The 13585-nt window shown below is 36.9% G+C and overlaps 1 protein-coding gene across 1 annotated transcript in view; it reads right to left on the reverse strand.

Annotated features, from left to right (window-relative positions):
* Positions 1 to 13585, reverse strand: part of IQCM (IQ motif containing M) — a 434488-nt gene that overhangs the window by 372081 nt on the left and 48822 nt on the right. Inside the window, exon 4 of the mRNA XM_037831487.1 lies at positions 6163 to 6310. Within this exon, the coding sequence (XP_037687415.1) occupies positions 6163 to 6310 (148 nt within the window). The remainder of the gene's footprint in view (positions 1 to 6162; positions 6311 to 13585) is intronic.

The following is a 13585-nucleotide window of genomic DNA, read 5'->3' on the forward strand; positions in this document are numbered from 1 at the left end:
TCTAAGACTTACTTCCCAAAAAATGTAAAATATTGGATTAATAATTTTACATTAATTACATGCTAAAATGATATTTATATATATTGGATTAAATAAAATACATCATTGACATTAATTTCACTTTCCTCTTTGCTTTTTTTACTAGCGCCAGCTAGAAAGTTTTAAGTTACATATGTGGCTTGTGTTGTCTTTCAACTTGACAGCACAGACTTAGAACATTCCTCTCACCCTTTTTCATCTTTCCTGACATGGATATTTTGAAGGCCATCTGGATTCTTCTCATTGTTTCCTTATGAATAGACTGAGAGTAAATATTTTGACAGGAATACTACCTAATTGATGATGTGCCCTTCCCATCACATCACATCAAAAAGAACCATTAATTGTATTGCTAAATCTGATCATTTGATTAAGATGGTAACAACCAAATCTTTCCATTATAGAGGAACATTTTCCTCCTTGTAATTAATAAATAATCTTTGGGCGATACTTTGAGCCCATGTTAATATCCTATTCGCCACTTACTTTCACAAAAAGGTTTTAGCATCCACTGGTAACTCTTGCCCAAATCAATCATTACACTGCTGGTTGCAAAAATGAAGATTTTGTAGTTCTATCGGCCTTTCTACATTTAGAAGTGGAATTCCGTAAAGGAGAGATTTATTCTTTTCCCCCTTTTCAAGTATCATTATTCCTTTTCAAGTATCATTATGCACTCAATTCCTTTTTACTCTATGTGTTATAGTCTCCTTCCACCATTATTTTTTCTGATGCTTACGATACTAAAATTGGCTAGTTAGAGCCAATTCAAGTCAGTTCCTGTACTATTCTGGCAAGTCTCCATTCATCTATGAACTTTCCTTGCTTCCTGCCACAATAAGGGTTCCCAGTTCACTTCATTTCCCTGTCCCAGACTTGGAATCAGGTCCAAGAATTAGTGGTCATTATCTCTTCTAAATTATCTTTCTCCCCATTCTTTAGTGTTTCCTAATTAGACAATTCTGGTTACAAATATGTCAAAATTTCTCAATACATTTTACAGGGCTCTTTTCATATTTTCTGTGTTTGTTTCCTCCAGGCACTTGTGAACACTTTCAACTCATGAAAAATTTAAACTAATTTCTCACTTTATGGAATTTCAAAACAAATTACTAATCTAACTATTTTATTTGCCAGTGACATGGATTAACTTCTTTTTTTGTCTCGGATATAGATACTATAACTATACCTCCTTCAACTGACTCCCATTTCTCTCCAACCTTCATAATGAATCCTTATTTCTCCCTCTTCCAAAAAAAACAAGGACCTCTAGTTCAGATTCCTAAAAGCAGCCAATCTGAAATAGTTATTTAAGGCAGGAAAAGTGGACCAACATAAGACTGGGAACTAGTTTTCTATAATGTAAAATTTTAATAATTTAGAAATTGGATAGTATAAAAGGGAGCCTGCAGGAGTGTCTTTCTGGCAGAGATCAGATGGCAACTTTCTTGAGAACTTTATAGAAGGGTTTTATGTCATGAATACGGTTGGGCTAGAAGAGCTTTAAGGCCTCTTCTACACAGTCTTAGCAATAGTATGAAAGTGCTTTGCATTGGTTAAATACAGATCATTGAAATTCAAAATGAGATTTTATTTTCTGTATGTTGATAGATTATAAAATTGGTATTCTAGTTTTTATGATCCACTATTAAATGGTATTCAATTTTATGAGGTAATTGATAATAAATTTTTTAAGTGAAAATGAAAATGTTTCAAATTTATAGACAGATTCATTAGTCAAAAAATGACAGATTGCAATTTACTGACATTTCACATTTTAGTGTGTGGGCTGGATGGATGTCATATGATTTTCTACTGTTGGAATTTCCAGCACATGTGTGTTATATAGAATGCCAACTCCTCACTAGATTGTGAACTCTTTGGTGGTCTCTTGAGGACAGGGAATGTTTTTATCTCTCCAACCATCAATTCATTCATTCATTCAACAAATATTTACCAAATGCTTACAGTGTGTGAGAGATAGTCTGATAGGCAGTAGAGATGCAGAAATAACCTGGGGGTTATACAGTCCACATTCTGAGGAATGAAATTAACTAAATAATTAAGTAATTACACAAATAATTGTACATTTGTACCTGCAATGCTGTGGAAATTTATTTCTATTATCTCATGAATTTACAACAAGGAGTGAAATGGATTGTTAGCTTTTGTAATTGGAAAGTCATTGATGGCAAATTTAATAGAAAGACAGAAGTAAAAATAAGATTTCATTTAGTGATGGAATAAAGGTATTGGAGATGATAAATGTAGATTCTGCTTCAAGAAGTGTGATTTGAAGGGGAGACAGAATGATGACCACAGAAATGTAAGTTTAAGAAAGAGTGTTTTGATGTCAATATATTTTTACAATGGGAGAAACTAGTATGTTTTTTAGGCTATAGGGATGGAGAGAGCAGAGACACAAAAGAAAGCAAGTAATATGTGAGATGAGATGGGTTTCTGGAATGGATGGGAAGGGATTGAATTTGGCCTTGACCTAGGGAAAAAGAGGCCTCTTTTCTAAAACTACAGATAAGGCTTTAGGTTACTACTGATAAGTTTTCCAGTGAGTTCACCATAAAGACCCTTATTTTCTCCAGGAAGTCCACTTGTTCAAACCAGAAACTCATTACCTGCCATTAAAATATATCTGAAATTTGTCCATTTCTCTCTAATTCCACTAATACCACAACAATTGCCACAACAATGAAGCATGACCACACATGCCCTACTGACGTTGAGATTGGCCATGGCAGCTCTGCCTCAAACCAGGGGTCCGCCAGCTTGGGTGGGCCAGGATGGAAGGGAGCAGGTGCCTGGGGAAGGCTCAACTCATGGCAGATCAAGGAGTATAAGGGGCAAATTAAATTACTATATACATTTAAAGTCATTGTCTTTTCACATTCTATTGGTCAAAGCAAACACATGGCCAATCTCAATGTCAATAGGGCAGGAAAGAATACTCCAGCCCAAGATGGAGGAGGAAAGAAATGAATATGTATTGAATAATCCGATCTATCCTATCAGTTGGGACTAAGCCACCATCACCTCCTGCTTGGAATGAACAAGAGAATTCAAATCAGTCTCCTGTTTTTCCCTCTAGCCTCTCTTCACTCTGTCCAGCATATCTTTCAGAAATGGAAATTGGATCATAACACTCTCCTTAAAACATTCAATGACTTTCTAACACTCTTAAAATAAAAAATTAATCCCTTGCCATTACCTACAGAGCCATACCTCGTCTGAACCGGCCCAATTCTCTCCTGATTTCACATCACTCACCCATTCTTTTAGTCACTATGCTGCAGCCCCAATAGTGTACTTTCTGGAGCTTGAATAAATCAATTTCTTTCCCTCCTCGGGGCTTTTTCACTGCATGAAATGCTCTTCCTCAGCACACATGCTACCACTGGCATTCTGCTGCCAGCTTGTACAAATTGTACCAACAATTTTGATGGTTAAACTTTCTGGAGTTTTGCAATCCAGTTCTTAATTCACTGGTAGCCTAAAATCAGCCATAGTGGGAGGAATATTTGCACCACGAAAGTCAGCATATGCTATAAAGGTCCTTTTTGTTTTTATTTCTCAGAGTGTCAGTTTACAGCAAACCACTGGGTATATCCTTCCCTTCCTTCAGATCAAATATCTCAGATCAAATATCACTTCCCCAAAGAGGCCCCCAGAGTTAGTCTATAATATCATCGTATTTATTTCCTTCATTGCAATCATCTAATCTATTTGCTTGTCTGTTCACTGCTTTTTGCCTATCCTCCCACAGCAGAATGTAATTTCTGCTTTTTCACTACTGTATCATCAGTGTCAAAAACAGTGGCTGGTATATAGTAGATGCTCAATAAATATTTACTGAATAAATGAATGAGTAAATCTCTCTTCTGATGCGTTGTGAGCTATTTAAGAATGGGGACATTCTAATCTCCTTTCTAACTCAGGCCTAGCATTTTAAAGCACCAGTCCAATAAATATTAATTGAATAAATTAAAGCATTTATTAATGTGTTTAGTAGGTACAGATGTGATGAATTTCAGATACTACAACCAGAGGGGCAATAAGACATGTGCTAGACAGGTTGTCTAAACACTTCATATTCATTTTATAGATTTTTTTCTACTTCACCTTCATGTAGATAGTATTATCTTCAATATAGTAAGATAATTCAACTAAGAAATTGTTATTGATTACTTCCTTTAGCCATGTGCCTATTGCCATGCAGTTTATAAGAAAAGGGGAAAACATAATCTCTACTTCCCAAAGTTCATATTCTATTAATACCACAATAGAGGTAATCATTTACTCATTTATTGAACAAATATCTCAGTGTGTAGTCTAACATACTAAGCACTCAATTAATGTTTATTGAATGAATGAATGAATGAATGAATGAACAAACTCAGCCAGGAACCAAGAGCAAGTCTGAATTAAAAGCAGGAGTATATGTAAAGTTATTTTTTATTTAAGTAGAAGAGCACTAGGAATTAATCCATGTTATGTCAGTGCAATTTAACTCAACCATGGGACTGCAATGTGTAAAACAATAGTGAAAAATGTACTAAAACACTAAATAGATGATTATTTACAGAAATCTAAAAATATAATAGGAATGAATAGAAAGATTACAAAACTCCAATAAGCTTTAAGACAATATGTTCAATGTCTACCAGGTGTAAAGTATTATGCTGATATGATATGCCAGGGATCTGAATCTCATCCTCCAGGAGGCTATACTGCATTATGTATGAGAGATAATACAGAGAAGTGATTAAGAGGGCATTGTAGTCAGAGAGACTTGAATGGGTATAAATTTCAACTTGATCATTTATCAGCAGTATGACCTTCAGCAAGGTAAGTCACATCTCTGAGTTCAGCATCCTCATTTTTAAAAATGCATATGATGATAATAGATTGCCATGAGGACTGGGTGAGATGATTCAAGCAAAGTATTTAGTACAGTGCCTGGTACATAGTGAGTGCTCAATAAAATTAGTGAAGGCTATGGTTATAATAATGAGAATATTAATAACATAACATTAATTGCGATTTATACACAAGATGAGACAGGCATATAATATGTTATAAAATGGAAGGCCATAAAATAAAGTGCTACAAAAATATTATTTCAAGTATCTAAACTTGCAGCATATAATAATATACTTAAAACAAAATACAAAGTTATATTATGCTAAATAAATATTCCTGTACCTATAACTTCTCTACCAATCATTTTTTCCTTCCATCCAATCATAAAATAGGAAAAATACTGATATATGTCCCACAAGTGGGCCAATCCTGATCTTTCCCCTCAACCAACTTAAACAGGTGTCAGGAGACAATTCTCCATGAATATTTTCACATTTCTGCCCAGCCAGGGCTTTCTGAACAAAGATTGCTGGCATGAGGGTTAAAGAATACTTGAATGGAAGCTGCTTGAAAGTTAAAGATAAAGACCTCAGTAGAGATTTAGAAGCACCTCCCTGGAGCCATTTATTTACATTCCAGAGTTACAGACCTAGGGACCTTGCCTCCTCTCCCCAGAGAGGACTGTTTACTTTCTAGGACTCTAGGACAGACTTTCTCTCTGTGTCTCTCCCTCTCTCTCTCTCCCTTTCTCTCTCTCTCTCTCCCTCTCCCTCTCTCTCTCTCCCTCTCCGTCCCCCCCCCCCCGCCTCCAGGATTAAATGTGCCAAATGCCCTGTAACTCTGCGATTCACAATCTCAGTGCTCCCTCTTCTGTGATACTAACCACCCTGTATTTCTGGGTAGCATCTGCCCTCACTGAGTTGCCCTTTGGGAGACTGGGGCCTGGGGAACTGAGACCAGATGCTCAGTGAGTAAATAAGATTCTACAAATGATCTAGAAACCTTGAGTTTCTCATCAGTATAATTAGATTATGAGTGTGTGTGTCTGTGTGTGTGAGTGAGTGAGAGGGAGATGACAGATCTAGATGCATAAATAGAAGGAGATGCATAAATAAAGATGTAAAAACTTAAAATAAGCGGGGCTGACATACTCCTTTCCTTCATGGATGAACCACAGAGAAGTGAACTAAGAACTACCTGCCAGATATTTGAACCTTCTTTAGTCCAGTAATTAACCTGGCCCCTCACAGCTGCTCTCCAAACTTGAACATCTTTGAGTTCTCCTGCACTTTGCGGGCAACTCCTAATAACTCAGATCGATTGCTTTTGTAGCAGGCCTGACGTCCAGCCCTTCTCGGGTCATCACTACCCCTTGCCTGTTCCCCTTGCTCTCCCACTACGGAGTGGAAGGAAGGTTGTAATCTACACCATTAGGGCTACAACTGAACACCTCTGCACAACTCTCTATAGGCTCACAGTTGGCACTTACTAAACCCTCTGGTACTAACCATCACAATGTAAATTTCCCTCAGGAAAGGGGTTTTGGGGAACAATTTACTATAAATAATCATTCATTCAGGAAACGCAGCATACCAGAGTGTGATCTTAGGCGCAATGTGTGATATACCTCGGGGAAGATTATGAGCATTTGAGTCAATAGCCTGAGTTGACTGCTCCACCTCTGACCTTAGACAAACCACTTAGCCACCCCGAGTTTCAGATTCCTCATTCTTAAAATTGCTAGATGACACCTACCTCTGGGATTATACATTAGATTATGATATAAATTATAAACTAAATGCACGTAACAAAGCCCTGAGGAAACGGAGGACGATTGCTATTTTCATTAGTACTTCTATTGTCTGTTTTGCTTTTCTCTGAAACAAAACAGAAATTCACCAGCACTTGGTTTACCTGACAGGATTCCCATATCTGCTAAAGATATCACCAGGGGTACCCTCTTGGACCTCCTCTTTCCTTACCATGATGTCTAGACTCAACGAATATAAAAGACTTCATGCTAGTCTCAAATCTCTCTTAACATGCTTCTTATAAAGGGCACATACACATACATAAACTGAGTCTCAAGACAGGTGAATACATAACTAAATTCTGCCATAGGCACTGAATTATATTTTGAGAATTCAAAGGACTCATCCTACCCTACCTGGAATACTGTCTGAAGAACCCTGAGAAAGGAGCACTCATCAGAGATGTGTGACAGATACAAATACAAACCAATGTAATGACCAAAACTACCTATATTTGTGTGTTAGGGGAGGGAAAAAAAAAGGCAAGTATCCATGAAATGCCTAAAATATCATAGCCCTTCATCACAGCCATTTAGTAACCTTGACATAGCAAGAAAGCTATGCATTTATACATTTATTCCTCGTAGCAGATATTCATGGGGTGAGAAGGTTGTAATTATTAGGGCAGGAATGCTAAACATAGAATGTGGTAACTTCAAGGCATTAGGGAGTGTTTGTAAATGAAGGTTGTTTTATTTATTTATCTTTTTGCAGCATTTATCATGTTGCATCTTGCAGTGGTGCTGTCATTTCTCTGGCAGGTGCACACGGAATTACTGATCAGTGCTATGCAATGTGTCTCACACTCTCTGGCGCTTCCATTTCATACTTCACAGTTTGAGTGTCACTTTGAGGTTTGAAGTATTTCACAGTTATTTGCTATACATAGGTGCCAAAAAAAAAAAAAAAGTCAGCCTATATCACTGAAAAAGAGACTGCAAGAGCAGAAAACGATTAGGGTCAGATTGGAATTTCTGTCCCATTAACATTCGGAAAATATCAAGAATCATTTCATTTTTTCAAAATCTAATTTATGTTTTACAGATGCATAGGTACTCACAATTATCTCTCTCACCACTTAAGAGTTCTTACAAATTTAAACTTGTACTGATGTAAATAAGAGTTTACTATTGGAAGGAAGTTGGAAACTTACATCTTTTCTAACCTCAAAACTTGCCGTTATGCTGTAACATAACAAACCCAAAGCCTCATTCCAGTCAACTGATCTGATCTACTATAAATATTGACTCGTTCTCTCTGTATATATCTCAATGCACTTTTCATTTAGTGTATTAAAGTCAATCTATTTAAACAAAGATAGAATGACATATCTGCCTCAAATGTAAATGCATTAAAACTGATTGGACACTGCACAATACATTGACCTGCACTTACAAATAATGGCAGGCCACTCAGCAGCACTTCTGTAAAGCACTAGCACTCCTGACAACTCCCTTACTCTCCCTATACACACTTACAGATGACTCTCTTCATGTACAGAAACATGCCCACAGCATTTTTGCGTTTGACCACCCAAATATTATGTGTATTTTTATTAACATAATCTACTTGGTAGCCAATCAAAAATAAATAAATAAAAACAAATAAATATAAACATTTTAAAACCAGTAAAAGGAAGCTCTTCACACAGAAGTGTCTAGAAGAGTGCGCAACATAAGTCAAGCACTAAGGAAAGATTCATCTTCCTCTCCTTGTCTTTCCAGCTGCACAAGATGCTGCCTCAAGTTCAAATGTCTGGTTTGTGTCCTAACCAACAGAAGCGGAGAGCCACTTGTGGCACGAAAAGCAAAAAAGAAATAGTGCAGATGGAAACTCAACTAGTGATATATGTAGGGATGCTCTGATAGGCTTTTTAAAATCTGAAATTATTTCCCTCAGTTTAAAATAAAATTTCCCTCTTTGGAAGAGGGAATTTCCACTTACAATTTCGGCTATCTGAAAGATTACAATTACTGGAAAGTAAGAGAATAACTTTTCTGTCTCAAGGATCTAGCAGTTAGAGAAACAAATAAATACTAATTATGCTAGCATGTTGACAGCACTACCAAGGGACAAAGGGCCTACTCTAGTTTCAGATATCCAGGCATGAATTCAGAGTAACTTCTAAAAGTGGGTATGTGGAGACAGGGCCAAACTCCCACAAAATGTACAAAGAAAAGCTGATCAAGACAGCATGTTAGCATGACTTGTTTTGTATTCCCAACTTAATCTAAATTCTAACTTGACAAAGCCACACCAAAATGCAAAACTGTCTCTCTATTTACTAGATTTTACATATGCAACATTCTATTTAAATACACACATAACAATACAATGGTTAGCAGCAACATAGAAATTTGAAACATAAAACTTCTCTATTGTGAGGTTCAAAGTAGGCTACTAGAGAGAGCAATTATATGTTACACTATTGAAAAGGTTTGGATTCATCTTTGTCAATTATCTGATGGTTACCTCCATTGGTATTCTGACTCTTGGTTTATAATAGTCCCAAAATATCTGAAATTGGATCACTTTTGTGAAATTTTTAAAAATTTTTTTCAAAATAATATTAACTGTAATTCATGTTACAGTTAAACTAAATACTTCCCAGTGGCAGGTTTTACGAATAGACGGGAGGTAGAAGGAATGGATCACAAAATACATACAAAACACAACAGTCGCAACTTCAAAAAAAGGTAGGAGAGCAATGGCCTGGACAGTGGTCTCTAAAGAAATCTAACTGTTCTCTAAAGAGACTTATAGGGTCTCCAGTCAATGTTTTACTTTTCATTTAGTTATGAACATGTTGTTCTTTATGTATCATTCTTTCATATATTGTGGAGTTAACAAATTTTATGAAACATATGGTCTGAGCCATCAATAAAATGATAGGATGATACCTTATAGAAAGTAGGACATGAAGCAAAGTGCAGAGAAAGAACTTCAGGATATAGGGAAAACAATGAACAATATGAGAGTCTAAGTAAAGATATAGAAATTTTTAAAAGGAAGCAAACAGAACTACTGGAGTTGAAGATCTCAATAATTGAAATGAAAAATGCCAAGGAAGGTTTCAAGAGCAGAATGGAATTAACAGATGAAATAATCAGTGAACTTGAATACAAGACACTTGTAATAAGTCAGGCTGAGGAGTAGAAAGAAAAAAAATTCTAAAAGCAAAAAACCACCTAAGACAACTATGAGACACCATCAATCACACAAATATATGCATTATGGGAGTCCCAGCAGAAGAAAGAGAGAAAGAGGCCGAAGGAATAGTCAAAAAAAATAATGACAGGGAATTTACCAAATGTAGCAAAAGATGTGAATATGCACATCCAAGAAGCTGAGAGAACACCAAACAGGATAAACTTGAAGAAAAATACACCCCATCATATATTGATGACACTCTCAAATACAAAAACAAGGAGAGACTTCTGAGAGCTGCAAGAGAAAAGCACCATGTTACATATAAGGGAATCCCATTAAGATTGAGTACCAATCTCTCATCAGAAACCATGGAAGCAAGAAGGTGGTGGGTTGAAATACTTAACATGCTTAAGGAAAACAACTATCAGACAAGAATTTTATATCTGGCTAGAATCTCAAAAAAGATGAAGAGATTTAACACATTCCCTCAAAAGCTGAGGGAGTACATCACCACTAGACCGGCCCTACAAGCAATGCAAAAGGCAGTTCTTCAGTCTGAAATGAAAGGACCCTAGACAGTGGTCCAAAGCAACATAAAGAATAAAGACCTGTGGTAAAGGTAACCATTTCGGTAATTATAAATGCCAGAATTGCTGTATTGTATTATTTGGTATGCAACTCCACTTCTTACTTCCTATAGCTGCTAAAATGCAAATGCCTAAAAAGTAATGAGAAGTCTAGGTTTCTGGAAATAAAACGTACAAAGATACAAATGGTAAAAAGTACAAAAAAAGGTGGGAGTACAGAGGGGTATAGGAAAAGTATATGTGCATGCTATTGAAGTTAAATTGGTATCAAACCAAATATAATTGTTAAATATTTAAGATGTTAAATTTAACCCTATGGTAACAAGGAAAACAAATGAAAAATAAATCCAGATAGAAGTGAGAAGGCCCTCAATATGGTAAATCCCAAGAAACCAAATAAATATAAAAGTAGGCTAAATGGAAACAAGGGATAAAAAGGTGTAAGACTTAACAAAGGTTATATAGCAAAATGGCAGAAGAAAGACCTATACTATCAGAAGTGATTTTTTAAATTAAATTCAGTTTTATTACGATATATTCACATACTATACAATCATGCATGGTGTACAATCAACTGTTCACAGTACCATCATACAGCTGTGCATTCATCACCCCAATCTATTTTAGAACACTTTCCTTACCCCAGAAAGAATCAGAATAAGAATAAAAAATAAAAGTAAAAAAGAACACCCAAATCATTCCCCCCATCCCACCCTATTTTTCATTTAGTTTTTGTCCCCATTTTTCTACTCATCGATCCATACACTGCATAGAGTGCGATCCACAAGGTTTTCACAATCACACTGTCATCCCTTGTAAGCTACATTGTTATACAATTGTCTTCAAGAGCCAAGTCTCCTGGGTTCGCGTTTGATAGTTTCGGGTATTTAATTCTAGCTATTCCAATACATTAAAACCTAAATAGGGTTATCTATATAGTGCATAAGAATGTCTACCAGAGTGACCTCTCAACTCCATTTGAAATTTCTCAGCCACCGAAGTTTCACTTGGTTTCATCTCGTATCCATCTTTGGGTCGAGAAGATGTTCTCCATCTCAAGACACCGGGTTCAGACTCACCCCGGGAGTCATATCCTACTGTGTCAGGGAGACTACACTCCTGGGAGTCAGGTCCCATGTAGGGGGGGAGGGCAGTGAGTTCACCTACTGAGGTGGCTTAGCTAGAGAGGGCCACATCTGAGCAACAAAGAGGCACTCGGGGAGACTCTTAGACACTATAAGCAGGTTTAGCCTCTACTTTGCAGTATCAAGTTTCATAGGAGCCAGACCCAAGATAGAGGGCTCAGCACATCAAACTGTCTGTCCTCAATGTTTCTGAGAACATCAGCAACAATCCAGGAGAGCAAGCCCAACACCTCTGCATCCCCCCCGGCTCCTTGGGGGTGCCCTACACAGATATTTTTATCCTCCACCCAAATTACTTTGGCATGTGTTGCTATTTCACTTTAACCTATACAAACCTACCATATCTCACTTCCTATTCAAAGTTTCATGTAATCTTAGTGTTTTAACAAACTGACTGTAGAAGTTATATTGTTTAGAAAATATAGATCCTGCACCAAATAAACATCTCTTCCCTTGGTCTCACATGGAAGTTGAACTTTTAAAACACAGTCAGTATCATCCTTTACCCTTTGGCCTGATTTGCCCTAGTCTTAACCAGATCTGCTTCATTCATATCTCTAATCAAAGTCTGGGCTCTTTTCCAGCTTTTTTTTTTTTTTTTTTTTTAACAGTTGCTGTATGCATTAATACTGACATTCATATATGCCAAGATCTAGCTCTGAGTTTCAGGTGCCACACAGGTACCCAATATTCCAGAGACCAATCAGGTTATATACCAAGGGATCAACATCTCAGAGTTTGGAGATAGCCATTACAATTCAGGAATACATTTGACTGCTGTAAGAGCTTACAATCTAGGCACCATTACAATAATCATTTCCCTGATAGTCTGTGCTCTAAGATTCAATTCTGTGTTTACACATTGTAGTTAGCCCATACTGGTGAGATATTAGAGCGTTTGCCTTTGTTTCTGGGGTACTTCACTCAAAATGCTGTCTACAGGATCCATTCACCTCTTTGCATGTCTCAAAGCTTCACTCCTTCTCGTAGTTGCTCAGTATTCCATTGTACGCATACACCACAATTCACCATTCTCTTCCTCAGTCAGTGTATCCTTAGGCCATCTCCACACATTGCAAATCATGACTACTGCCTCCATAAACACCAGTGTGCAAATGTTCATTCATGTCCCTGCTCTCGGATCTTCCAAGTACATACCCCATGATGAGGTTGCAGGACCTTACGGCCCCCACATAATTAGCTTCTTATGGAACCACCACACTGACCTCCAGAAAGGCTACATCATTCTGCCTCCTCATCAACAGTAAATAGGTACATCCCTCTCTCCATGTTTTCTCCTGCACTTTTACCCTTACTTATATTTTTTCCTACAATTTTATACAGATATATTCACATATCATGCAATTACCCACAGTGTACAATCAGTCGTTCATGGTATCATCATATAGTTGTACATTTATCACCACAGTCAGCCCTTGAACATATTGATTACTAAGAAAAAGATTTTTTAGTGAATAATTAAAAAGATAACAAAAAGAAAAATAAAATGTCATACACTACAATATAATAGTAAGAACAGAAAACAATACCACTACCAAGAATCCCATATCCCTCCCTTATATCCCCCTCTCATGCACAATTAGCTTTGGTATACTGCCTCTGTTACATTTAATGGAAGCATATTACAATGTTACTATTGACCATTGTGCTGGTTTGAATGTATTATGTCCCCCAGAAAAAGACATATTCTTTGATGCAATCTTGTGGGGCAGACATTTTAGTGCTGATTAGATTGCAACTCTTTGAGTGTTTCCATGGAGATATGCCCCACCCAACTGTGGGTGATGACTCTGATTAGATAACTTCCATGGAGGTGTAACCCCACCCATTCAGGGTGGGTCTAAATTCAATCACTGGAGCCATATAAACGAGCTGGCAAACAGAAGGAACTCATTACAGCTGTGAGTGATGTTTTGAAGAGGAGCTACAGCCAAGAGGGACACTTTGAAGAAAGCAC

The sequence above is a fragment of the Choloepus didactylus genome, chromosome 3 (assembly GCF_015220235.1).
Source record: "Choloepus didactylus isolate mChoDid1 chromosome 3, mChoDid1.pri, whole genome shotgun sequence".
Lineage (NCBI taxonomy): Eukaryota > Metazoa > Chordata > Mammalia > Pilosa > Megalonychidae > Choloepus > Choloepus didactylus.